The sequence below is a fragment of the Mesocricetus auratus genome, unplaced genomic scaffold (assembly GCF_017639785.1).
Source record: "Mesocricetus auratus isolate SY011 unplaced genomic scaffold, BCM_Maur_2.0 Super-Scaffold_100021, whole genome shotgun sequence".
Lineage (NCBI taxonomy): Eukaryota > Metazoa > Chordata > Mammalia > Rodentia > Cricetidae > Mesocricetus > Mesocricetus auratus.
Window position 1 is genome coordinate 7,406,317 of NW_024429202.1, and position 26,303 is coordinate 7,432,619.

Below are 26,303 nucleotides of genomic sequence, written 5' to 3' on the forward strand. Positions count from 1 at the left end.
TGTGTGTGTGTGTGTGTGTGCGCGCACATGTGTGCCAAAGTGAACTTGTACAACTTTCAGGGGTCCATGCTGTCCTACCACATTGAAGCTCAGGTGGCTGATGCAGCGCGTGCCTTTGCCATCTGAACCATCTCTCCCACCCTCCTCCATCTTTAAAAGTTATTTTGAAGCCAGGCCGTGGTGACGCACACCTCTAAACCCAGCACCCAGGAGGCAGAGGCAGGCGGATCTCTGAGTTCGAGGTCAGCCTGATCTACAGAGAGAGTTCTAGGACTGTCAGGGATACACAGAGAAACCCTGTCTCAGGAAAAAAAAAAGTATTTTGTTGTTATATAATTTACGTACATCTTTCTAACTTCAATTACACAATCCAGTGTATTCACAGTTGTGTAAGTGTCACCACAGTCAACTGTAGAACATCCCATCATCCACAGGGAAGCTCCCCGCCCATTGATTATCATCCATTCTCATTTCTACTTGGCCTCATAGCCTTAGGCAATCACTACTCTACTTGCCATCTATAGATACGCCTACCTGGGGACTGAGAATGTAACTCATTTTGGTGGGGTGCTTGTCTGTCATACAGAGGCCATGGGTTTGAACCCTGACACTGCGTAAACTGGGTGTGTTGACACATGCTGCAGTCCCTGTCCTTAGAGGGCGAGGCAGGAGCGTTAGAAACTCAAGGTCGTCCTCAGACGGGTAGTCACTTTGAGGCCAGACTGAGTACAGGAAACTTTATCTCAAAACAATAACAACGAAGCCCCAATGGCTGATTTTAGACATTTATATACATAAAATCATATAGGATCATAATTTCTTTCTCTTTATAACAAATAATATTCTACTGTATGGACACATGGCATTTTACTTTTCCACTCATAAGCTGGTGAACTATTTTGATTACTACAATAATGCTACTACGTGCAAGTTTTTGAGATTTTCATTACTTTGTGTGCTTGTGTATTTGTGTGTGTGTGAGTGTGTGTGTGCATGTGTGTGAGTATGTACGTTGAATTGCTAGGTCATGTGATAATACCACATTTAACATTTTGAGGAATCACCAATTTTCCTATTCATAACAACAGTGATATGACCTGTGCTCTTTTTTAACAACTACATGATACTGTCACACCACACGAGTGTTTTGTATCTAATTTACCCAGGTCCCCACAGGCTTCTCATCACACTGTGTGCACCCATGCCCAAGTGAGCTCCATGGTTCTGAAGCCCCCTATTCCTGTAAATGCTTACTTAGGAATTCCCAGAATAAACAAATGGGCGAAAAGCAGTGTTTTCTTCTATTTTTCAATTGTTTATTATTGACTGACTGAATGAAGAATGCCTCAGATTACATGTTACTTATGTTGGTATCCATATGCCATTCGCTCAGCCCATTTCTTTTCTGAGACAGGTTTTGTGCAGCCTAGGGTATCCTCAAACTCTATGTAGCTCAGGGCGACTGTGGGGATACCAGACCTCGAGCAGAGACTCACTTCCCCATCAGCCTGAGAGTAGGCAGCTGTAAGACAATGTTTACTAAAAACAATACAATGTCTGGGGCAATAAGTTCCTGGAAAGGGCTTGCCCACGGGAACCGCCCTGCCCTTGACCTTTCCCAAAGACTAACCACCTCTTCAGACCCACCCACCTCCACCTCTGGTGTCAGGGTATATAATAACGAGCCAGAGTAGGAATAAAGGAGAGCCTTCTTGAGGAGCCTTCGGTGTTGTCAATCTCCGACACCCTCCGCACATTCTGGGATACAGGCTGCGCAGCAGGCACGGCAGGTGACTTTTGAATGTCTGTTCCAGAATACCCCTTTGCTGGATGTGCCTCTCCGTAAAAAATCAAGTGACTGTTTTTCATGTTTGAAAGTTTTCAAGGGAGCTGGGCGGAGGTGGCGCAGGCCTCTAATCCTAGGGAGGCAGAGGCAGGTGGATCTCTGTGAGTTCTGCAGGTACTAGGCACTCACAAGATGCAAAGACACATGCAGGCAAAACACATATGTCCATAAAAGAACTTTATAAATAAAAAGCTTTCAAGGTGGTGACAGGTTGGGTGAGGTGGCAGCTGCTGAAGCATGAGGACCGAGTCCTCAGAGCCCACATAAAGCCAGACACACAGTGAGCACCGTCTTCACCCAGACAGATACACGGTGAGCACCGTCTTCACCCAGACACGCGGTGAGCACCCTCTTCACCAAGACACGCGGTGAGCACCGTCTTCACCCAGACAGATACACGGTGAGCACCGTCTTCACCCAGACAGATACACGGTGAGCACCGTCTTCACCCAGACAGACACGCGGTGAGCACCGTCTTCACCCAGACACACAGTGAGCACCGTCTTCACCCAGACAGACACACGGTGAGCACTGTCTTCACCCAGACAGACACGCGGTGAGCACCGTCTTCACCCAGACAGACACGCGGTGAGCACCGTCTTCACCCAGACACGCGGTGAGCACCGTCTTCATCCAGACACACGGTGAGCACCGTCTTCACCCAGACAGACACGCGGTGAGCACCGTCTTCACCCAGACAGACACACGGTGAGCACGGTCTTCACCCAGACAGACACGCGGTGAGCACCGTCTTCACCCAGACAGACACGCGGTGAGCACCGTCTTCACCCAGACAGACACGCGGTGAGCACCGTCTTCACCCAGACACGCGGTGAGCACCGTCTTCATCCAGACACACGGTGAGCACCGTCTTCACCCAGACAGACACGCGGTGAGCACCGTCTTCACCCAGACAGATACACGGTGAGCACCGTCTTCACCCAGACAGACACGCGGTGAGCACCGTCTTCACCCAGACACACAGTGAGCACCGTCTTCACCCAGACAGACACACGGTGAGCACCGTCTTCACCCAGACATACACGCGGTGAGCACCGTCTTCACCCAGACATACACGCGGTGAGCACAGTCTTCACCCAGACATACACGCGGTGAGCACCGTCTTCACCCAGACAGACACGCGGTGAGCACCGTCTTCACCCAGACACGCGGTGAGCACCGTCTTCACCCAGACACGCGGTGAGCACCGTCTTCACCCAGACAGACACGCGGTGAGCACCGTCTTCACCCAGACACACGGTGAGCACCGTCTTCACCCAGACACGCGGTGAGCACCGTCTTCACCCAGACAGACACGCGGTGAGCACAGTCTTCACCCAGACAGACACGCGGTGAGCACCGTCTTCACCCAGACAGACACGCGGTGAGCACCGTCTTCACCCAGACAGACACGCGGTGAGCACCGTCTTCACCCAGACAGACACGCGGTGAGCACCGTCTTCACCTAGACAGACACGCGGTGAGCACCGTCTTCACCCAGACAGACACGCGGTGAGCACCGTCTTCACCCAGACACGCGGTGAGCACCGTCTTCACCCAGACAGACACACGGTGAGCACCGTCTTCACCCAGACAGACACGCGGTGAGCACCGTCTTCACCCAGACAGATACACGGTGAGCACCGTCTTCACCCAGACAGACACGCGGTGAGCACCGTCTTCACCCAGACAGACACGCGGTGAGCACCGTCTTCACCCAGACACGCGGTGAGCACCGTCTTCATCCAGACACACGGTGAGCACTGTCTTCACCCAGACAGACACGCGGTGAGCACCGTCTTCACCCAGACAGATACACGGTGAGCACCGTCTTCACCCAGACAGACACGCGGTGAGCACCGTCTTCACCCAGACACACAGTGAGCACCGTCTTCACCCAGACAGACACACGGTGAGCACTGTCTTCACCCAGACAGACACGCGGTGAGCACCGTCTTCACCCAGACAGACACGCGGTGAGCACCGTCTTCACCCAGACACGCGGTGAGCACCGTCTTCATCCAGACACACGGTGAGCACCGTCTTCACCCAGACAGACACGCGGTGAGCACCGTCTTCACCCAGACAGACACACGGTGAGCACGGTCTTCACCCAGACAGACACGCGGTGAGCACCGTCTTCACCCAGACAGACACGCGGTGAGCACCGTCTTCACCCAGACAGACACGCGGTGAGCACCGTCTTCACCCAGACAGACACGCGGTGAGCACCGTCTTCACCCAGACAGACACGCGGTGAGCACCGTCTTCACCCAGACAGACACGCGGTGAGCACCGTCTTCACCCAGACAGACACGCGGTGAGCACCGTCTTCACCCAGACAGACACGCGGTGAGCACCGTCTTCACCTAGACAGACACGCGGTGAGCACCGTCTTCACCCAGACACACGGTGAGCACCGTCTTCACCCAGACAGACACACGGTGAGCACCGTCTTCACCCAGACATACACGCGGTGAGCACCGTCTTCACCCAGACATACACGCGGTGAGCACAGTCTTCACCCAGACATACACGCGGTGAGCACCGTCTTCACCCAGACAGACACGCGGTGAGCACCGTCTTCACCCAGACACGCGGTGAGCACCGTCTTCACCCAGACACGCGGTGAGCACCGTCTTCACCCAGACAGACACGCGGTGAGCACCGTCTTCACCCAGACACACGGTGAGCACCGTCTTCACCCAGACACGCGGTGAGCACCGTCTTCACCCAGACAGACACGCGGTGAGCACAGTCTTCACCCAGACACACGGTGAGCACAGTCTTCACCCAGACAGACACGCGGTGAGCACCGTCTTCACCCAGACAGACACGCGGTGAGCACCGTCTTCACCCAGACAGACACGCGGTGAGCACCGTCTTCACCCAGACACGCGGTGAGCACCGTCTTCATCCAGACACACGGTGAGCACCGTCTTCACCCAGACAGACACGCGGTGAGCACCGTCTTCACCCAGACAGACACGCGGTGAGCACCGTCTTCACCCAGACAGACACGCGGTGAGCACCGTCTTCACCCAGACAGACACGCGGTGAGCACCGTCTTCACCTAGACAGACACGCGGTGAGCACCGTCTTCACCCAGACAGACACGCGGTGAGCACCGTCTTCACCCAGACACGCGGTGAGCACCGTCTTCATCCAGACACACGGTGAGCACCGTCTTCACCCAGACAGACACGCGGTGAGCACCGTCTTCACCCAGACAGATACACGGTGAGCACCGTCTTCACCCAGACAGACACGCGGTGAGCACCGTCTTCACCCAGACACACAGTGAGCACCGTCTTCACCCAGACAGACACACGGTGAGCACTGTCTTCACCCAGACAGACACGCGGTGAGCACCGTCTTCACCCAGACAGACACGCGGTGAGCACCGTCTTCACCCAGACACGCGGTGAGCACCGTCTTCATCCAGACACACGGTGAGCACCGTCTTCACCCAGACAGACACGCGGTGAGCACCGTCTTCACCCAGACAGACACACGGTGAGCACGGTCTTCACCCAGACAGACACGCGGTGAGCACCGTCTTCACCCAGACAGACACGCGGTGAGCACCGTCTTCACCCAGACAGACACGCGGTGAGCACCGTCTTCACCCAGACAGACACGCGGTGAGCACCGTCTTCACCCAGACAGACACGCGGTGAGCACCGTCTTCACCCAGACAGACACGCGGTGAGCACCGTCTTCACCCAGACAGACACGCGGTGAGCACCGTCTTCACCCAGACAGACACGCGGTGAGCACCGTCTTCACCTAGACAGACACGCGGTGAGCACCGTCTTCACCCAGACACACGGTGAGCACCGTCTTCACCCAGACAGACACACGGTGAGCACCGTCTTCACCCAGACATACACGCGGTGAGCACCGTCTTCACCCAGACAGACACGCGGTGAGCACAGTCTTCACCCAGACATACACGCGGTGAGCACCGTCTTCACCCAGACAGACACGCGGTGAGCACCGTCTTCACCCAGACACGCGGTGAGCACCGTCTTCACCCAGACACGCGGTGAGCACCGTCTTCACCCAGACAGACACGCGGTGAGCACCGTCTTCACCCAGACAGACACACGGTGAGCACCGTCTTCACCCAGACACACGGTGAGCACCGTCTTCACCCAGACACGCGGTGAGCACCGTCTTCACCCAGACAGACACGCGGTGAGCACAGTCTTCACCCAGACACACGGTGAGCACAGTCTTCACCCAGACAGACACGCGGTGAGCACCGTCTTCACCCAGACAGACACGCGGTGAGCACCGTCTTCACCCAGACAGACACGCGGTGAGCACCGTCTTCACCCAGACACGCGGTGAGCACCGTCTTCACCCAGACAGACACGCGGTGAGCACCGTCTTCACCCCTGCTGCTAGCACGGCATACACAATGGTGACAAGAGATGGAAGGTGAGGGCTAACGTCAGAATTGTCCTCTGACTTCTGAATGTGTGCCTGCTCTCTCTCTCTCTCTCTCTCTCTCTCTCTCTCTCTCTCTCCCTCTTTCTCTCCTTCTTTTTCTCTCTTTCTCTCTCTCTCTCTCTCTCTCACACACACACACACACACAGCATGCACAGACATACATACAAAGATTTAAAATTACCTTTCAAAATATGTATGTATGAGATAAAACAAACTAGCCAGGTGTAATGGCACAGGCCTTAAATCTCAGGAGGCAGAGACAGGCAGATCTCAGTGAATTCAAGGCTAGCCTGGTCTACATAGTGAGTTCCAGCCCAGTCAGGGCAATATAGTGAGACCCTGTCTCAAAAAACAAAACAAATGAATGAATGAATAAACTATATTTTAGGGAATAACTCTAGGAAAAATGGACCAGCCAAAGAAATATACCCTGAGCGGAACCAAAGGAACACACTTTGTCCCTGGAATCAGAGTCAGTGAAAGAAATACACCCTGGTCCTAAAATTAGAGCCAAAAGGCTAAAAAGGTCCAGTGAAAGAAACACACTTTGACCCTGAAACCAGAGCCAATCTGACCCTAAACCTGTGCAGAAAACTAGCCAATCCCTGAGCAGGAGATCTAGCCAATCTGAGCTCAGGGACTGAAATCTGATCCATCCCCACCCTGTATATCTCCCTGGAAAAACTCTACCCCACCCCCAAGAAGCCCTGTGCAAACCCTGTGCCTGTTCAGCTTTTGTCTGTCTGGCTGCCTGACTGTCCTCTGCTACCCTGGCTAAGGCAGCCACTCTCTTAGATTTGTCCCTCCCAATAAATCTCTCTCTCTCTCTTCTCTCTTTTTTTTGGTTTTCGAGACAGGGTTTCTCTGTATTGTTTTGGAGCCTGTCCTGGGACTCGCTCGGTAGACCAGGCTTGGTCTCGAACTCACAGAGATCTGCCTGCCTCTGCCTCCCGAGTGCTGGAATTAAAAAAGGCGTGTGCCACCAAAGCCCAGCTCCCAATAAATCTCTTGAATGAGGTCTAGGTGACCTTCTTTCCCAGGAGCAGAGACAGAACCTTGGTAGAGCAGAGCTGTAACACTTCCTGGGACACACACGGACACACACACACACACACACACACACACACACACACGGACGCGGACACGGACACGGACACCTAGCGAAGCCGAGTTGTTTCCCTCTGAGAACCAGAGCTGAACTGTAACAACTTCACTGGGGAAGCCCTCTCCTGCAGGAGCAGAGCTGTCACACTGGGGAAGCCTTTCCCTGGAGCAGGGAGGGCTGTAAGCTGCTTCACTTATTGTAGCCTATGGTAGTCCTTGGCTCCTGAGTGCCAGAATACCTTTCCACCCAAGCCATAATGCTTGCAATAACTGTGTAGCAAAACGTATGTATATAATGTAATACATTGTAATATCAAATACAAAGAAAAGCAAACAGCTGAGACTACTGTGTCAAAGACCCCATTAATGAAGCCAGACGAGACGACCCCAGGTGGATATGCCCGTGCTTCCAGGCTGCCCGGCGTCTCCTCTTCATCGGCTTCTGTCTGTCTTGCATGTGTCTTTGCCCACTGTCCAGCAGTCATTAGAAGATTGGCTTATCATACTTAAATAGTGAGCGAATGTCAGCCATCAGCGGCCACCAGGGCTGGCTTCTGACAGGAGTAGCTGACTGGGGTGAAGGAAGCCTCCATATGGGGGCCAGTAAGATCTCAGGGCGAGGGACGCATGCCGGTTGTTGGGGAGATGAGACTGTCATTTAGATAAATCCTGCCAGAACCAATTGTCGGATGACTAGAGTCAGAAATCACATCTGTGGAGGCTCAAATGCATGCCTCTCAGGGATGTTAGCTGCCAGCTGGAGGACACCTTTCCCGAGGCGTGCTGGCTCCACTGGATCCTTCTATGAGCTCCCAGATCCCCTGCTCGCTCCTCGTCCTGCCAGCATGCGGTGCCTGGGTGTCTTTCTTCCGCTCTGGATCCCTCCGCTTATCTGAAACAAAGGAATCACAGCTTCGTTTCTCAGGAAGGGCTGACTGGGCTGCACTGCACACCCTCGCCTCGCTGAAGCAGCATCTGCGTCTGAATGTGCCTCTTCAGCCACATTCTGGACAGCGAGGATGGGCAGCTGAAGAGGACAGGGCATTCCCAGCAGCAGCAGGAGAAATGTGACAGGTGTGAGTGATCGCAGCTCACTGCTCACAGGCAAGAACCTGGCGGCTCTAACAGGAGTAGAGGCAGCGCAGGCCCCAGCCCTGGAAGGGTTAGGCTATGCCATATAAGAAACTAAGGGGACTCCAGAGACCTCTGCTCAAACCCTTCCCTAGGATCCCAAGATACGCAAAAGTCACTTGCCAAAGTCCAGCTCAGTTGTAGGAACTCTCTGACATCCACAGACAGCCATCTGTTCATCGTGCTGGGTGGTGGCGGCGCACACCTTTAATCCCAATAGTCGGGAGGCAAAGGCCGGTGGATCACTAAGTTCAAAGCCAGCCTGATCTACAGAGTGAGTTTCAGTACAGTCAGTGCTACACAGAGAAACCTGTCTTGAAAAACAATTGATTTTATATGTGTGAATATTAATGCCTGCATCCACATGTGCAAGATGTGCATACAGTTTCTGTGGAAACCAGAAGAGGCATGAGATTCCCCAGGGACTGGAGCTGCATACGGGTGGGAGCCACGGTGTGGGTGCTGGAGCTGAACCCAGGTCCTCTGCAAGAGCAGCCAATGCTTTGACCACTGAGCCATCCCTCCAGCCCCCGGAGGAGCTCCTGCCAAGTGCGAGGACACCCTAGGGAAGAGACTGAGGGACCAGTCACTGGGTACAGGGTCTGCCGAGTTTTTCCCCATTGACTTCTCATGGTCAAGGCCAGAACGAGAGCTGGGATTGAAGCCAGGGATGTTCACACCTGTACCTCCAGTACTGCACAGCGGAGGGAGGAGAGTCACCTGGATTCAAGGACAGTCTGGACTTCAGAGTGAGACCCTACCACAAAATAAGGGGGGGGGGAGCAAGCTGAGGCCAACCACGCCATGGCTAAAAGAGGGTCAGGTCACCCTCTTTGGTTCTCAGCAGAGCTGAGGCCATACATTGCACAAGGCAAGAAGAGAATGCAAGGCCATAGCGTACAGGGGAGATGGCATACAAGCCCAGCACATACACACACACACACACCCCTACACACTCACACACACCTACACACTCACACCCACACACCTACACACACTCACACACACTTACACTCACACACACCTACACACTCACACACCTACACACACTCAATACACACACCTACACACTCACACCTACACACACTCAATACACACACTCAATACACACATACACCTACCCACACATACACACATTTACACAATACACACACTCAATAGACACATAGCCCCATACACCTACACACACATAAACCCACACAAATACACACATATACACACTGAATAGACACATAAACCTACACAAATACACACACAATTCACACTTACACCCATACACACACCTACACAATACAATATACACATAACCCCACACAAAGCACACACAGTTACATACTTACACATATAACATATACATATACACTTATACACATGCACTCAAGACACACATACACACCTATGCACACTTACACACACTCAAGACACACATAAGCCCCACATACGTGCACACCTACACACATTTATTCACAAACACACATAACTCCCCACACAAACACGTACCTACACACACTCAATACATACATACTCCACACATACTCAATACACACATAAGCCCCACATACACACTCCCCTCGCCCCCCACGCCAGCTACAGCCAGTTTTTCACTGCTTGTTAGAGCTGACCTGCACTCCTGTCAGACTCGGTATTCATGCGTGTCACCCACGTGGTCTTCTTCCCTGGTCGTCGACACCGCCATTCTCAATGACATGAGAGAAGAGTGCTGCCATGTTGGGTGGGGTCAAGGAAGATGAGGCCAGGCTACAGATTAGTACCAACTCTCTCCCTGAAAAGAAGGATTGCAGGTCTAGATTCATCTAGAGCCAAGTTAAAGAGGGAGAGATGGCCACTGTTATTATTTCTCAATAATAATAACAGCAAATCAACCAAATAAAATGCCGAGCTAGGCATTGTAGTTCTTGCCATGAATCGCAACACTTGGGATGTAGAGAAAAGAAGATCATGAATTCAAGGTCATTCCCAGCAACATAGTGAGTTCAAGGCCAACTACATGAGACCCTGTCACACACACACACACAAAACAACGAAACAGAACAAGAAAAAAAAATAACTAAACACAACAATAGGATCAAGACCCGGCTAAAACCTTCACTAGCTCCCATTGCTAGAGGTGGTGTGGAGGTTTGAAAGAAAACACCCAAAAGGGAGTGGCCCTATTGGGAGGTGTAAAGAGAAGCTTTTTCCTTGGTAGCCGCTTTGGTTTATCACCTGCCAGTCGCCTGGGCTCTGCTGTGTTGTAGTCCCCAAATAACACACAAGACGCTGTATTAATTATGAAGCTGTTGGCCTTGCTTGTTTCTTACTGGCTAGCTCTGACTTAAGTAATTACCCCATAATTGTTAATCTAAGTATTTCTCTTACCAGAGAAGTTTCCGGACTTCCTACCCCATGGCGTTACATCTCGACTCCTATGTTTCTCCTTCCCAGAGTCCTCCTGGACTTCTAGTCCCTCCTATCTTAGTTCTCTATTGGCTCAACAGTGCTTTATTGACATAAGACTTCCCCAACAGGGAGGTGTGGCCTTGTTGGAGGAGGTGTGTCACTGTGGGGGCGGGCTTGAGGATTCTATTTGTTTGCTTGTTTGTTTTCAAGAGAGGGTTTCTCCATACAACAGCCCTGGCTGTCCTAGAAATCGCTCTGCAAACCAGGCTGGCTTCAAACTCATAGAAATCCACCTGCCTCTGCCTCCCGAGTGCTGGGATTAAAGATGTGCACCACCACCTCCTGGCGGCTTTGAGGCCCAGTGTGTTAGTCTTGTGTCAGCCGGTGTGTGTGTCAGTCAGTCTTGTGTCAGTCAGTCTTGTGTCAGCTGGTGTGTGTGTCAGTCAGTCTTGTGTCAGCTGGTATGTGTGTCAGTCAGTATTGTGTCAGCTGGTGTGTGTGTCAGTCAGTCTTGTGTCAGTCAGTCTTGTGTCAGCTGGTGTGTGTGTCAGTCAGTCTTGTGTCAGCTGGTATGTGTGTCAGTCAGTATTGTGTCAGCTGGTGTGTGTGTCAGTCAGTCTTGTGTCAGTCAGTCTTGTGTCAGCCGGTGTGTCAGTCAGTATTGTGTCAGCTGGTGTGTGTGTCAGTCAATCTTGTGTCAGTCAGTCTTGTGTCAGCCGGTGTGTGTGTCAGTCAGTCTTGTGTCAGTCGGTCTTTTGTCAGCTGGTGTGTGTGTCAGTCAGTCTTGTGTCAGCCGGTGTGTCAGTCATCCAGTGTGTCAGTCTTGTTGCCTGCAAGATGGAGCACTCTCAGCTGCAGCACCAGTCTGCCTGCACACCTCCATGCTCCCCACCATGATGATAACGGACAGAAACTCTGAAATTGTGAGTCCCAATTAAATGTTTTCTTTGTGAGAGTTGCAGTGGCCATGCCTCTTTACAGCCATAGAAACCCTAACTAAGACAGACAGAAAGCCCAGGTCTTTAGCTGAGCTGTTTGACCCCCAAAACTAGCTCCTCTCCCCAGCCCACTTGTGATCTCCTTCAACACACGCAGACACACATTTTCCTCCATGTTTGCACAACCTGTTTGAACCTTCCTGGAGACTCCCTGAGGGCAGGAATGCCTGGGTTGCATTAGACTAAGCAAACATTCAAACTTTTATCATCCTGTACCAGCCCCTTTCCTGCCTCCCAGCGACAATCCTTATCATGTGCCCATCCGCACATAGTGAACGGCCAGACCCCCACTGTGTGCCCGTCAGCACACCAAACCCCACTGTGTGCCCATCCGCACATAGTGAACGGCCAGACCCCCACTGTGTGCCCGTCAGCACACCAAACCCCACTGTGTGCCCATCAACACACCAAACCCCACTGTGCGCCCATCAACACACCAAACCCCACTGTGTGCCCGTCAGCACACACCAAACCCCACTGTGTGCCCGTCAGCACACACCAAACCCCACTGTGTGCCCGTCAGCACACCAAACCCCACTGTGTGCCCATCAACACACACCAAACCCCACTGTGTGCCCATCCGCACACACCAAACCCCACTGTGTGCCCATCCGCACACACCAAACCCCACTGTGTGCCCGTCAGCACACCAAACCCCACTGTGTGCCCGTCAGCACACACAGAGCAACCCGACCGTCACTGTGCGTCTGTCCATCGGCACACACTGAACACTGCAGATCGAGTCCACTGCAGAGGGCCTCTGGGCTATCTCTGTGAGTGTTTGGGCCAGCCTGGAGCTGACTGGGACATTCTTTATCTGTCCAAAGTAGGAGATAGATTAAATCAGTGCTTTGTAACATAAAAAAATTGTAGTAGGCCTTTTCTCAAAGGACACATAAAGGAGCTTTGGCATTTGGGGACCAGCTTAGGGTATGTTTGATACTGCTGGCTTCTGCCTTGCTTTTGCTACAGAGTGGGTTTATTATTTCTTTGAAACACCATGACCAAAAGCAACTTGGGGAGGAAGGGGCATATTTCACTCACACTTCCGTATCGCTGTCCCTCATGCAAGGAGTCAGGACAGGAACTCAAACAGGACAGGACCCTGAAGGCAGGAGCTGATGCAGAGGCCATGGAGGGGGCTGCTTACTGGCTTGCTCAGCCTGCTTCTTATAGAACCCAGGACCATCTGCACGGGGACAGCACCACCCACCATGGGCTGGGTCCTTCCCCGCCAATCAACAATTAAGAAAATGCCTTCCAGCTGTTAAATATTATGAGCCGCTTTCTCGGTGAATGCTAACGTGTGTGTTGAGCTGGCATCAAACTGGCACAGTGAACTCAGTCGCTGGAGCATCAGAGGTGCTACATGGACTCTTGGCAACATGGGAAAACACTGCTCCAAGGGGATGTCTGGGATGCAGGGAGTGTTCCTGAGATCCCAGGAGGGGCCAGCACAGCCCTGGGGTGACTTCGGTCAGGGCATCCACTCCAGACACTGGCGAGGGGTGTAAGGAAATCTTGGGGTTACATAATTAAAGTTCAGCCCTCGTCCTGAATCCTGGGCTCTGGGCCAAACTGTGCTATGACTGCAATAGACAAGGCTGACCTAAAACTTCCCAGGACAAAGGCCATCTAGGCAACAGGTACTGTGTCCAGAGACCGCCTCCGCTTTCACAGCCTGAAGCGCGAACAAGTAGCTGGGGTCCCACTGCCTCCTCTACTCCCAGCCGCCCTCCTGTGCTGACCCTTGGCTCTCTTGCCTGGTTTCTGAGGTCCAGGGTGGAAAGGCCACATCCATGCACACCATGACCACTGATGGATGGTAGCCCTTCCCCTCAGGCACTAGGCTAGCGAGGTACAATCTCCAGAAGTGTGGATGATGGGGGAGGGCACAGTGGGGGAGGGCACAGGCCTGGGCCAGCCCCTGACGGCTGGATTCTGGCTGCAGACTCTCCACTAGACAGTACAACCATTCCCACCTCCAGAGTCCGAGGGTCCAAGGCCCCAAGGTCTGCTGCCCATGCAGCTCCTGCTGCCTGTCTTCATGGCCGCCGTGCCTGCCCACCACTGTGCCCTGCCTGGTGCCCCCGCCAGCCTCACTCACCAGGACTTGTGGCTAGAGGCCCATCTACCGCGGAGACTGATGGCAGCTTTAGTCCCTGCCTCCTCCGCTTTGCCCATCCCCAGGCTGTCCCCAATACCACCTTGGGGACAGAGACACACAGCTCTGGGGACCCCGAGGGGGAACCATCCACAGTGCCCTGCTCTCAGGGCTGGGAGTACGACCACTCAGAATTCTCTTCCACCCTTGTAACTGAGGTGCCTGAGCCGGGGGGTGAGGGGGGTGCGGGTGGGCTGGGCCTGTCACTACCTTGGAGGTTGTGTGTGCATATGAGATAACTTCCTGTGCTCTGAGCTTTTGTCTGCCTGTGTGTAGAGAATCTGTGCATATACAGTCCCCAGTTGAGATCTGGGCTTGAACTGAGAGAATCGTCTGCTGTGATTCACTGGGAGGTGGTGAAGAAAGAAGCTGAGATTTACATGAATCAGCCAGAGAGGAAGGGCGGGTGGGGTGGTTCTCCCTGGGGAGAGGGAGACGAGGGGATTCCTGGGCCCTGGTGATGAGCCACGGAGAGGCAGTCTTCCCTTTCTGATGCTGAGGCTGCTATCCAGGGATGGGGTATGTTCTGGAACGTCAGAGTTGTCCTGGGGCCTGGAGAGGGGCTCTCACACACAGAAGGCCCCTCCCTTGCCTGTCTGCAGCAGGATCTGTGTGCGAGCGGAGAGGACTGGACACAATCACGTCCACCTGCTTCTCCATCGGCATGATTCTGGGGGCTGTGGTGTAGACACTTGTCTGACAGGCGAGACGGCACAAGCCCATGGGACCTGACCTGGCATGGCTGGTGCCGGCGTCTGCTGGTGGCCTATGTGCGCTCCCTGCGCTCATGTTTGCTGTCACCTGAGCTCTCACTGGCTCAGCCCTGGCTGGTTTCACCATCACTGTGTTGCCACTGGGCGAGGCCTGCAGGCCTGGCGGGAGGCTGTCAGAGTGAGGCGGGCCCATCCAGCCTTGCTAACTGTCTTCCTGTCTCGGTGGCTCTGGGTCTAGAGCTGGAGTGGCTGGGTGTGGAACACCGCACCGTGGCTGGGGTCATCAGTACCATCTTCTGGACGGGAGGTGTGCTGCTGCTGGCACTAGTTGGGTACCTGATACGGGACTGGCGGTGGCTTCTGCTAGCTGCCACCCTGCCATGTGTCCCAGGCGTCATCAGCATCTGGTGAGAATGTCAAATAGCTGGGAGGGAGAGATACATACAACCAATTAGCCAGAGACTGAGGTTCTAAAACAGGGGCTGGAGAGGAGGCTTACCTGGTAGCAGCATTCACAGGAGGATCCAAGTTCAATTCCCAGGACACCCATCATCAAGCAAGTCCATTTCTAGGGGATCAAACACCTCTGGCCTCTATGGGCACCTACGAGCACGCACACACACAACACACACACGCACACACACATACACACACAAACACACTCTCAGACACACACACAGACACATACATACATAGACACACACAGACACACACCTGCATATTCACACATACACACACACAAACATTCACACTCTCAGACACACACACTCAGACACACACTCACGCACACACACCTGCATACTCACACACAACACACAGGCATACACATACACACACGTGCATACTCTCAACTAAAAATAACAAACAAAAGAAAAGGGAGATTGAGGGAGGGGCTGAGGGTTAGCTCAGTGGTAGAGAGCTTGCTTGTCTAGGAAGCACAAAACCCTGGGTTTACCCTCAGCACTGAATAAACCAGTTGTGATAGCATATGTCTCTATTCACAATACTTAGAGAGGCATGAGCATCAAGGTTATCCTCAACTACATCGGGAGTTTAAGGGCAGCCTGGGTTACAGAAGATACTGTCCAGGAGGAACAAAGTAAAAGAAAATTGGGTGTCTGGGAAAATATCTCAGTTGGTAAAATACTTGCCATGCAAACACAAGGACCTGAGTTCAGCTCCCCAGCTCTCAGGTTAAAAATCATGGCACAGAGATGTGCACTCATAATCCCTTGGGAGGTAGGGAGGTAGAGATAGGAAGATATGGGCTCGCTGGCTAGCCTGTCTACCTGAATCGTCAAGTTCCTGGTTCAGTGAGAGACCCGTATCAAAATCTAAGGTGGAAAGCAATTCAGAAAGACACACGGTATCACCTGAACCTCTGTCTACACATGTGCACACATACAAACATGTACACATGCATATGCCGGCCCCCTCCACAGTCAGGTACCAGGAGACAAAAAAGATATCAAGAGAAGTCAGAAAAAGAGAAACCAATAGAAAGAGGACAGCAGCAGATACAGGAGCATGGAGAGCCAGAGGCTGAGCCAGAGAGGGGTGGTGAATCACAGAGCAGAACCGAAAGGGGAATTCAAATGGTCCTGTGGAGACACACAGGGACAGGCAGTGAGGAACAGACAGGAGAGACAATGGTGGAGAGTCAGATCCTGCCAAGTGGAGGCTGGGGTTTGCCTTCAAGGGACAGGATGGGACATGGCCAGCATGGTGTTGGGAACTAAGGCAGGAGAATGGAGGGTCTGGCAGGGTGGGCACTTTATGGCCTCCTAATGGTGAACTGTGTATCATTATGTCTATCTGGCCTTCCTCCTGCATCCATCTGCCAGAAGTGTTGGCTCATGCTAGGGACTGAGGTTGTGAGGTAAGAACAATTCAGTTGAGTAAGGAAAGGATGCTATGGAGGACTGGGGTGTCTAGGCCTGAATAGCAAATAAGGGAAGAGGTACTTTGTTTCGTTTTTCAAGACAGGGTTCTCTGTGTAGCCCTGGGACTCACTTGGTAGACCAGGCTGGTCTTGAACTCAGACAGATTCACCTGCCTCTGCCTCCCGAGTGCTGGCTCCCACCTGGCTACAAGGTAGCTTTTAAATTGGGCCTGAACCAAGAGTTGATGAGGCTGAGCAGTAGGAGACCTGGGTGGGCAATGTCTTTTCGGACAAAGGGGACTGACTGCCCGTGTACAGCCTGAAGTTCAGGATGTGGGGGTGGCTTGCAAGGCCGGCTTCTGGCTGACGGTCCTCTGGCTTTCCCCTAGGTGGGTACCTGAGTCTGCACGATGGCTTCTAACCCAGGGCCATGTGCAGGAGGCCCAAACATACTTGATCCGCTGTGCCGAGCTGAATGGGTGGTCTGTGGGTGAGGGCAGCCTGGACAAGGAGGTAAGGATGACAGTGTATGGGCGTGCACAGGGGTGGGGGGTGGGGGGTGTGTCTAAGTGTGCCTTCTCCTCGGCCTACCACAGATGACCAGAAAAGCCTTTGCTCTTCAGTGGAGAGGGCCTGGTTTCAGAATAGGCTGCCTGGCTCGAGGGGTGGAGTCATCAACTCCACTCTGGGTCCTCCCTGTGTACTCCTACCCCCAGGACTGCTGAGGAGATTGACGCAGACAGCACACTGGCTTCCGAGACAAGCTCTGATGTCACAGCCTTGCTTCCTCTCTCACCAGGCCCTGAACAAAGCAGTCGTCATGGCACGGGTGCTGCAAAGACCTTCATACCTCAGCCTGTTCCCAACACCGCAGCTCAGACAAGCGTCACTGTGCTGCATGGTGTTGGTAAGAGGGGCGGAGTCGGGTCTGATGGAGTGAGGGTAATGGGAGGGTCTGGGAGCCAGAAAGCTGAGGGCCAAGGGTAACTGGGGAGGGAAGAGGACCGTCGGTGACCTTGGGGGCAGGGAGGGCTCTGACTGCCGCCACAGCTTCAGTGGAGCAGGCAGCAGAGACGTGTAGGCTCACATTTAGGCTCTGTTTGACCGTTCTGATCCTCAACATCCTTTTGTGTCAAATGAATGGGTAGCTGTTAGGTCCCGCGTCACAGGGTTGCTACTAAGATTGGGGTAAAGGCATTTTGGCCACTGGTAACCTACTTGGGGATTGTGGGTGGCTGGGGTGAGGGGGACCCTAGGCTGCAGGCTCGGCAGGAGAGGCCTGGCAGGGGAGGTCTCTTGAGGAGCATTGTCATTCTGTAAGTTTAGGTTTGGAGTGAACTTTTCCTACTATGGCCTGATTCTGGATGTGTCTGGACTGGGGCTGAACATCTACCAGGCACAGCTGCTGCTAGGGTTATGGAGCTGCCCTCCAACATCACAGTCTACTTCCTTGTGCGTCACGTGGGAGGCTGGAATGCTGCTGGGTGCTGCTCTGACCTTTGGCATCGGCATGCTGGTATCTTTAGGTGAGCTGAGGTCTGTCAGTTTGGTTCTGCCCTGGGCCAAGACTCTGCATCACACCCAGGGAGTTCCAGGAATCATCCCTTCACTGCAGGAATCCCTTTCTCTCCAGAGACCAAGTCCTGGGTCACTACTCTGGTGGTGTTGGGCAAAGGGTTTTCTGAAGCTGCCTTCACTACGGCCTACCTGTTCACCTCAGAGTTGTACCCTACTGTGTGCTCAGGTGGGTTGGGGTCCCAGGCAACTGACCTACCTTTGTGAAGGCATCTGCATCCATTAGCTACAGCCAGATACATTGTGGTTGTTTGTTCAAGTCTTGGAGAGCACAGGGAATTTTATCTTCTGTACTGTGTAACCTTGGGCCAAGTCAGCCTTGTGGGGATTCTCTGAAGAAACATTTCCAAGAATACCCATGCTGCCCACAGTGTTGCAGAACCCTTGGGGATTGTCTCTGGGCACAAGGCCGGGGCTTCCCTTCAGATGGCAGTGCCTCTGTAAGCTACAGATCTCCCTTACACACTAGCATCTTGTAGCTCTTGGAGGGGTCCCTGAGTAGCACTCTGTCAGAATGGGGGTCCCATCCTCTGGTGGATACTGGATTAAGAGTTCCTGGTCTGGGGAGGGGGTGAGAAGCCTGTATCAGGGGCTGCCAGCCCAGGTGGGGGGTTGCAATACATGGCCCCTTAACCTCTCTTGAACAGACAGAGAGGATTGGGGCTCACCGCTCTCATCGGCCGCTAGGGGCCTCTTTGGCCCCACTGGCAACCCTGCTGGATGGAATATGGCCGACGCTGCCCAAACTTGTGTATAGGGGAATTGCCCTGCTGGCTGCCTGCACGGTACTCCTGCTGCCTGAGACAGAGGTGGCGCAGCTGCCAGACCATCCAGGGTGTGGGAAGAAACAGGTATGTGTGCGTGTGTGTGGTGCTCGTGGGTTCACATGCCCAAGCCCTGATACTTCCCATGCAAAGGGGAAGACAGCTGCTTGACTACACTTGACACCTGGATATATGTACACGTGTTCCAAGGTGTATGCCCTGGTGTGTTTAAATTGTGTTCAAAAAAGCATACATCGGTGGTGGTGGTGGTGGCGGCGGTGGCGGCGCATGCCTTTAATCAGTGGCGGCGCATGCCTTTAATCAGTGGCAGGTGGATCTCTGTGAGTTCAAGGCCAGACTGGTCTACAGAGCTAGTTCCAGGACAGCCAGGGCTGTTACATAGAGAAACCCTGTCTCCAAAAAAAACAAAAACAAAACATACATCAAGTCCAAACCTTTATGTATATGCAAATGTCCAAGAAGAGTTACACATGTGCACATTCAGCTATGCCTATACACCAATATGTCTAGACATGTGTGACTCCCTTGTGTGAGTACGTGTGCTTGTATGCAAGGAGCTGGGACAAGCCCTGAGCCAGCCCTCGTAGGCTTCAGGACTAAAACCCACCATGTTCCTGACCCTTCCTTCTTCCTTGTCCTGTCCAGTACTCAGGAAGAAGATATGCAGGTCCAGAACTGAGACTAGAGACGCCCTCCACAGGGGCTCTACAGGAGCTGGGAACAGAGGGCAGGCATCCCTATGTCTGAGGATGGAGATGCCACTGGCAACAGGACAGCCACCTGGAAGGCCCTGGCTGCTGGAGATTCTGGGCACCTCTCATGCCTGGGGATTCTTAACTTAAGATGCCTCATGGGTTGGGGCAGCATTGAGATCTCAGGAGACCCCAAGATGGGAAGCCATTGACTTGACCCTCAGCTCTGACTCCAGCTCTTCATCTCCCAAGTGGCTAATCAAACTAGGAAGTAGGGAGGATTCATTTCCATGCTCAAACTAAACAAGGTGACTCTAGAAATGTTGCTAAAGGACAGTCCTATGGTTATCTCTAGTACACATGAGGCTGATGGGTATACTGCCTATGATGCAGGGATAGGATCTGCCCAATTCCATGGCCAGGACCAACAGATAGAGCTTCTTGTTGCCAGGGCTACTGGTGCCCCTGCTCCCCCATTACTGTCTAGGCTTCATACCTAAAGAGCTGAAAGCATGAGAGTCAACATTTTATTAGAGAAGCCAGAATGCTGAGACTCAATAAATGACCTCGGTGAGTATACCTCAAAACTGCAGTGTTGCTGGGAGAAGGGACTGCAAAACAAGATCACAATTCTAAGTGGGGTAGCCCATTCAGATAGGAATGAGGAAGCAAAGAACCGGCAGAGAAATCTAGATTCAGGTCTACCATAGAGCCCAGGCCAAGGCCCTGGGATTTCACCGCCTTCCTCCGAAAGGACTAGGGAATTCCAGAGCCTCCACTGGACTATGGGAGAGAGGGTGTGAAGCCTGAGTTAGGATGATCACTCCTGGGAATGGCTCATTTGGATCTTGTCTCCACTGGCTCATAGATGTAGCAACCCACATGGCCAATGTTCACACCTGAAGGAGAAAGCCCTGTCACCAAGGACTTCGGTGAAATGGGTGTTGGGTTGAGGGCTGAAGGGAGAGGGGAGGGGCCTGGGATGTCTGACCAGAAGGGAAGTTGTCCACACATCCCCACAGGCCCTGATACTTTAGGCCCAGTGTCTGGGGTCATGTTGCCCACCTCTGGGGCCAAACAGGTATCCATAGCAGGGGATGTGACAGTAGGGTGTGCCGTTATGCTGGAACACACAAAAAGAGTCTCCTCAGCCTGTCTCTCTTCCCGTTTCCAGACTCCTTCCTCCAACATAACTCCCATTCAGCCCTGCTCACCTCCGCGTGACTCCCAGCAGTCAAGGTCTTCCTGCAGCGCTGGCACCTCAGGCAGGGGCGGTGCCAATTTCTGCCCAAAGACATCACCTTCTCAGCTGGTGGTAGAGAGAAGGGATAGCTCTTCCATCCTGGGGGCGGGGCAAGGCCAGCTCCTGCCTTGTCACCACCCTGCCCTCTGCTGCCTAACCAGTGCTCCTCTCCAAGCTTTCTGTTGTCACTTACCAAAGTAGACAGGGTCTCCACATCCAGGGCACAGTGAGGTCTCCCCGGTGAATGTCTTCGTGTAGGAAAGGCCTTTAATGGGAAGAGGCCCCAGCTAAGGCTGTGGTGGGGGCCAGTCCCTAAGCAGAGTCCTCCAGCCCCTGCCTGTATATGGCACTATCTTCTCCCCAAACCCATTCATCCGACCACATCACACCCCAGGCAACCATGAGTCTGCCTTCCGTGAGTTCAAGACTCATCCCACCCTATTGATCATTTTCATGTCACCCTCCCAGGGCCTCACAAGCCCACGGGTCCCATGTTTCAGCGCTGTAGTAACTCAATCATCAGGAAACCTGAGCTGATACAGGAGCTGGCCAGGGCAGTGGTGTCGGGTGTTGGGGAGCATGGTGCGCTGCCCACTGAGGACTAGAGAAGAATCTGAGGAGCTGCCCACCCTAACAAGCCCTCACTTTAGGTCCTTCCCTCTACTGCCCTGGCTGGGGAGCAGGCCCAGCTCCAGGCCAGCCTTATTTCTAATTAGCAGTCCTCTGTCTTCTCTGGGTTGCAAAATGAGGGTGATCATGCTACCTGTCCAGTTTACCTTTTAAACTCAACTCACATGAGAGAACAGAGAAAGACCAGGGCCCCGACAGGACTGAGAGCCGTCCCAGGCCTGTGGTGCAGAGGGCAGGGGAGGCGACTGCTCCTGAGACACAGTGTCTGCTGCAGCCTGAAGAGTCAGGGGAGCAGGACAGCTGAAGCCCACCTTCACTTACTTTTCTTGGCCTGGGGGAGGCCAGCCCTTGGCCTTGGGGGGCTAAAGTTGCCGGGGCTGAGGGAAACGCTGCTGGCAGGGGAGGGAGCAGGGGGATTGTAGGGATAGCAACCCACACCACCAATGTTGACCCCTGCAGAGAGAAGACCCAATAACGGAGGTCAGGCTCTAGCTCCTAGCCACAGGGAGAGTCCTGTGGCCCCTGGCCCCTTCTAGGCTGGAACTTACCTCTAGGTCCAAAGAGAGCCCCATAGCAAGGCTTGTGGCAGTATGGCCTCCCGTTGTGCTGGGCACAAGCACAGGCAGAGGGAAGGGGTCATTCAGGGCCAAGGGTTATGCCTCGCAGGCCGTCTCAGTACTGGCTGTCAGGTGCAAAGTGCACTCCAGTCTGGTGGGTCTGATGGTGGGTGATAGGCTACAATTGCCACTGTGGTCTACTGATAGGGTGGGTGATCACTAGGCTAGCAGGTCAGAACTGCCACTGTGGTCCACAGGCTGAGGCTATGAGTGGGAGACAGAGCGGCCGCTTATCCCCCCTCAAAGCCATGGACCAGCAGCACCACTGAGATGCCCAAATTTTGACTGGTATGAGGCCCATCAGGTGGGTAGCCCCTGAGGTTGCCTTTGGCAGGTTCCCAAGGCTGAAATTGGGGTCTATCTGGGTGGAGGGGTGTAGTAACAGGGTTGTCACCCTGGTCAGGCCTCACCTCTGCATGCCCGCCAGGGGACAAGATGCTGTGGCAGTGCTCACATTTCAGGCAGAAACGGTGCCAGTTCTTGCCTACGGAGCTGACTTTCTCAGCTGTGGGGAACAAGGTGGATCCAGGCTGCAAGGAGTCCAGCCCAGAGCCAGACGCCCTGCTTTGGCCCTTTCGGCTTTCTGGGGGAACCAGCCCAGCCAGTCTAGCTCTCTGGAGACAATGAATAGTATCTCCAGGAGAGAGCTTCAGCCCACCCAGTGCCTCTGGTCTTCGGGGCTTGGAGGTGTGGCAGGCAGGCAGGCAGCTGGCTCACAGGCTCCTCACTGACTCTTCACTCAGTCACTCAAGTCACTCACTCACTCACTCACTCACTCACTCACTCACTCACTCACTCACTCACTCTTGGGTGATACAGGGACCCCGGAGGCTCACGGTTATCTTTACTCCTCGGTCCCAGCCTCACCGAAGTAAACTGGTTGCTGGCAACGCGGACAAGTCCAGCTCATGGTTCCTCACAGGACTGCCCAGTCCAAACAGCAACTACAGGCACCCGCAGCTAAGTCACGCCCCTTCACCAGCACCGCCCACTGTCCGACTTTGATCTCTTGGGAGTTGTGGCCGATCATTGGATACCAAAAACTTAAGAGCTGAGGGACCGAGGCAATTATCAATTTACTTTTAAGAACTTCAAAGAACGAGTGGGATCCAGACTTAGGAGGGAAGAAGTCCTGAGTTCAATTGTTCATTTCTAGGTCAGTGAAAGCAAGCAAGGGGCAGGCCAGCAGGGTTAGTTCCCCCTTAGTGAGCAGGGCTTAGACAAGGATGTGAAGCCCACCAAGTAAATCACCCCTCCGGCTTCTTGTTTGTACAAAGAACAGTAACATGGCAACAGTCTCCAGGGCACAGGGTTGTAATGGGAATTGGGCAAATTAATCTCAACAGTGCCTGGCACGTAACTGCTATGCAAGCAATATGAGAAGTCCCTTAAGCTGGGCGGTGGTGGCGCACACCTTTAATCCCAGCACTCCGGAGGCAGAGGCAGGCGAATCTCTGTGAGTTCGAGGCCAGCCTGGTCTACAAGAGCTATTTCCAGGACAGCCTCCAAAGCCACAGAGAAACCCTGTCTCAAAAAACAAAAACAAAAACAAACAAACAAAAAAAGTCCCTTAAAGGAATTCATAACCCAGTCTGTAAGTCCCACAATGTGGTCCTGCTTATAATCTATGGTTTGCTCATAAGATTATCATACTTGCCGGGCGTTGGTGGTGCACACCTTTAATCCCTGCACTCGGGAGGCAGAGGCAGGCGGATCTCTGTGAGTTCGAGACCAGCCTGGACTACCAAGCGAGTTCCAGGACAGCCTCCAAAGCCACAGAGAAACCCTGTCTCGAAAAACCAAAAAAAAAAAAAAAAAAAAAGATTATCATACTTGTTAAATTTGTAAGTTTAAGTTAAACACCAGCTACGTATCTCTAACTTATAGAGACTTTAAAATGTTGTGTAGTCACTGATGATCATACAGGGGTGCAATGGATAATTCAAACCAATGGCCACACAGCTGGCCCTGGTTAAACTAAATGGGTCACACACAAAACCCAGGCCTGAAAACCATGAACCTGGGAAGGGACTAGTAGGGGCTGGGGGCAGGAGTGAAAAGAGAGAGATGATGAAGTGGGTCGGATGGCAGTAATCAGAATATACTGCGCATATACATGAAATTGACAGATAACTAAATCAATTTAAAAATGAAAAACCCCTTATCAACCACTGCCCCAAAAGTTAGATAGAATGAATTTAGTTGTAGAATGCACCCTACTTTTACACCAGGTTTTACTATAAGTATCAAATTTGTTATCAGTATACAGTTACTCAGATAGTCTTCCTTAGACTTTCACTCTATGTGCACAGGTGTTTTGCCTGTGTGTATACTGATGTGCATGCAGGGCCCACAGAGCCCAGGAGAGAGGGTGAGATCCCTAGAACTGGAGTTACAGATGGCTGTGCTCTACCCTGTGGATTCTGGGCAGCAAGGGTTTTTAATTGCTGAGCCCTCTCTCTAGCCCCATTCAGATGGAATTCTTTTAAAAATGACACTTAACAAAGTAGTATAAACAAAAACACAGATGTAAAAAAGATTTTAAAATGTGTCAAAAATTGCTGGGGAGTGGTCTCACTCAGTAAAGTACCTACTATGCAATCTTGAGAACCTGAATTTGGGTCTCTAGAACCCAGGCACTATGGAATATACCTGTAATTCCCATACAGAGGCAGAAGCAAGAAGATCCCTGAGGCTTGCTGGCCACCCAGTTAGCCCTGGGTTTAGTGAGTGATCTCTCTCTCTCTCTCTCTCTCTCTCTCTCTCTCTCTCTCTCTCTCTCTCTCTCTCTCTCTCTCTCTCTCTCTCTCTCTCTCTCTCTCTCTCCTCTCTCTCCTCTCTCCTTCCCTCCCATCTTTTTTTTTTTGTTTTTTGAGTCAGTCAAGGTTTCTCTGTGTAGCTCTAGCTGTCCTGGAACTAGCTCTGTAGACCAGGCTGGCCTTGAACTCAAAGATCTACCTGCCTCTGCCTCCCGAGTGCTGGGATTGAAGGTGTGCACCACCACTGCCCAGCTATTTGCAACTTTTAAAGATTTATTGATTTATTCATGTATTTTATGTATATAAGTGCTCTGTCTTCATGCACACCAGAAGAAATCTGATCCCATTACAGATGGTTGTAAACCACCATGTGGTTGCTGGGAATTGAACTCAGGACCTCTGGAAGAACAGTCAAGTACTCTTAACCACTGAGCCATCTTTCCAGCCCCTATTTGCAACTTTTATTATTATTATTATTACTTTCTTTTGGTTTTTTTGAGACAGGGTTTCTCTGTATTGTTTTGGAGGCTGTCCTGGCACTTGCTCTGTAGACCAGGCTGGCCTCGAACTCACAGAAATGTTATTATTTTAAAAGCTGCAAATAAGCCGGGCATTAGTGGCACATGACTTTAATCCCAGAGAAACCCTGTCTCGAAAAAACAAAAAAAATAAAAAATAAAAATAAAATAATAACATTTAGGGGCTGGAGAGATGGCTCAGCGGTTAATAGCATTGACTGGCTGCTCTTCCAGAGGTCCTGAGTTCAATTCCCAGCAACCACATGGTGGCTCACAACCATCTGTAATAAGATCTGGTGCCGTCTTCTGGTGTGGGTGAAAACAAAGCATTCATATACATAAAATAAACAAATAAATAAAAATTTAAATATTCTAAAAGAAGTATGTCCACATAAAAGCTTGCATTTGAATGTTCATACCACAACTAGTTGCAATAGGTGAAGGTGGAAAAAAATCTCAAGCTCATCAGTTGGTACGTGGATGAACAATATCTGGTACTTATATGTGCTGGTTAGTTTTTTGTGTTAACATGACACAAAACTAGGGTCATGTGGGGAGATGAAACCTCAACTGAAGAATCCCTCCATCAGACTAGATTGTAGGCATGCCAATAGGAGCTTTTCTTCACTACTGACTGACGTAGGAGAGCCCAGCCCACTTTGGGGGTAAGAAGTGAGACTGAGCAAGCCAGTACATAGCATCTTTCCGTGGTTCTGCTTCCATCCCTGCCTTGAGTTCCCACCCTGACCTCCCTCCGTGAGGACTGTAAGTTATAGGATAAAAGGGA

The 26,303-nt window shown here is 52.4% G+C and overlaps 3 protein-coding genes across 11 annotated transcripts in view; 1 reads left to right on the top strand and 2 right to left on the bottom strand.

Moving 5' to 3' along the window:
- Positions 1-7,700: 7,700 nt before the first annotated feature.
- Znf318 (zinc finger protein 318) overlaps positions 7,701-26,303 on the bottom strand; it is a 59,481-nt gene continuing 40,878 nt past the window's right edge. For 2 of the 7 annotated variants that reach the window (XM_040729253.1, XM_040729249.1), the window contains one exon: positions 7,701-8,301. Coding sequence is in view for 5 of the 7 variants with exons in the window: in XM_040729249.1 (XP_040585183.1) it covers positions 8,298-8,301 (4 nt within the window). In the remaining 2 variants the exon portion in view is untranslated. Of the gene's footprint in view, positions 8,302-20,583; positions 20,649-20,815; positions 20,873-20,963; positions 21,059-21,185; positions 21,258-26,303 lie in introns of those variants that run through there. The other 5 variants (XM_040729248.1, XM_040729246.1, XM_040729247.1 and 2 more) reach the window with 5 other exon arrangements.
- Slc22a7 (solute carrier family 22 member 7) lies at positions 8,395-19,736 on the top strand. Its single transcript, XM_021228575.2, is given in 16 exon segments — positions 8,395-8,485; positions 9,068-9,133; positions 13,927-14,073; positions 14,076-14,291; positions 14,708-14,959; positions 15,054-15,222; positions 17,087-17,210; positions 17,497-17,604; positions 18,019-18,109; positions 18,112-18,163; positions 18,165-18,223; positions 18,331-18,445; positions 18,926-18,954; positions 18,957-19,095; positions 19,097-19,123; positions 19,703-19,736. Coding segments are annotated over 16 exon segments (1,719 nt in total).
- Crip3 (cysteine rich protein 3) lies at positions 21,984-23,654 on the bottom strand. Of its 3 annotated transcripts, XR_005870078.1 has the most exons (4): positions 23,076-23,649; positions 22,650-22,744; positions 22,171-22,339; positions 21,984-22,075 (listed from the first exon to the last, which is right to left on the bottom strand). XR_005870078.1 is itself a non-coding variant. In XM_040729254.1 (3 exons), exons 1-3 carry the CDS (start codon positions 23,147-23,149, stop codon positions 22,118-22,120), a joined length of 249 nt encoding a protein of 82 aa, XP_040585188.1. In that variant the 5' UTR covers positions 23,150-23,654; the 3' UTR covers positions 22,082-22,117. The 3 variants fall into 3 exon arrangements, 1 of the variants encoding a protein (XP_040585188.1); XM_040729254.1 differs by lacking the exon at positions 21,984-22,075 and having other exon boundaries at positions 22,082-22,228; positions 23,107-23,654; XR_005870079.1 differs by lacking the exon at positions 21,984-22,075 and having other exon boundaries at positions 22,089-22,339; positions 23,107-23,152.

Bases quoted from the DNA above. Each gene is read 5' to 3' on its own strand.
- Crip3 (XM_040729254.1), bottom strand. From the start codon at position 23,149: ATGAGCTGGACTTGTCCGCGTTGCCAGCAACCAGTTTACTTCG. The intron at 22,745-23,106 runs GTGAGGCTGGGA...TGTTCCCCACAG, and splicing joins CCAGCAACCAGTTTACTTCG to CTGAGAAAGTCAGCTCCGTA. The intron at 22,229-22,649 runs GTGAGGCCTGAC...GCTTGTGCCCAG, and splicing joins CCCCTGGCGGGCATGCAGAG to CACAACGGGAGGCCATACTG.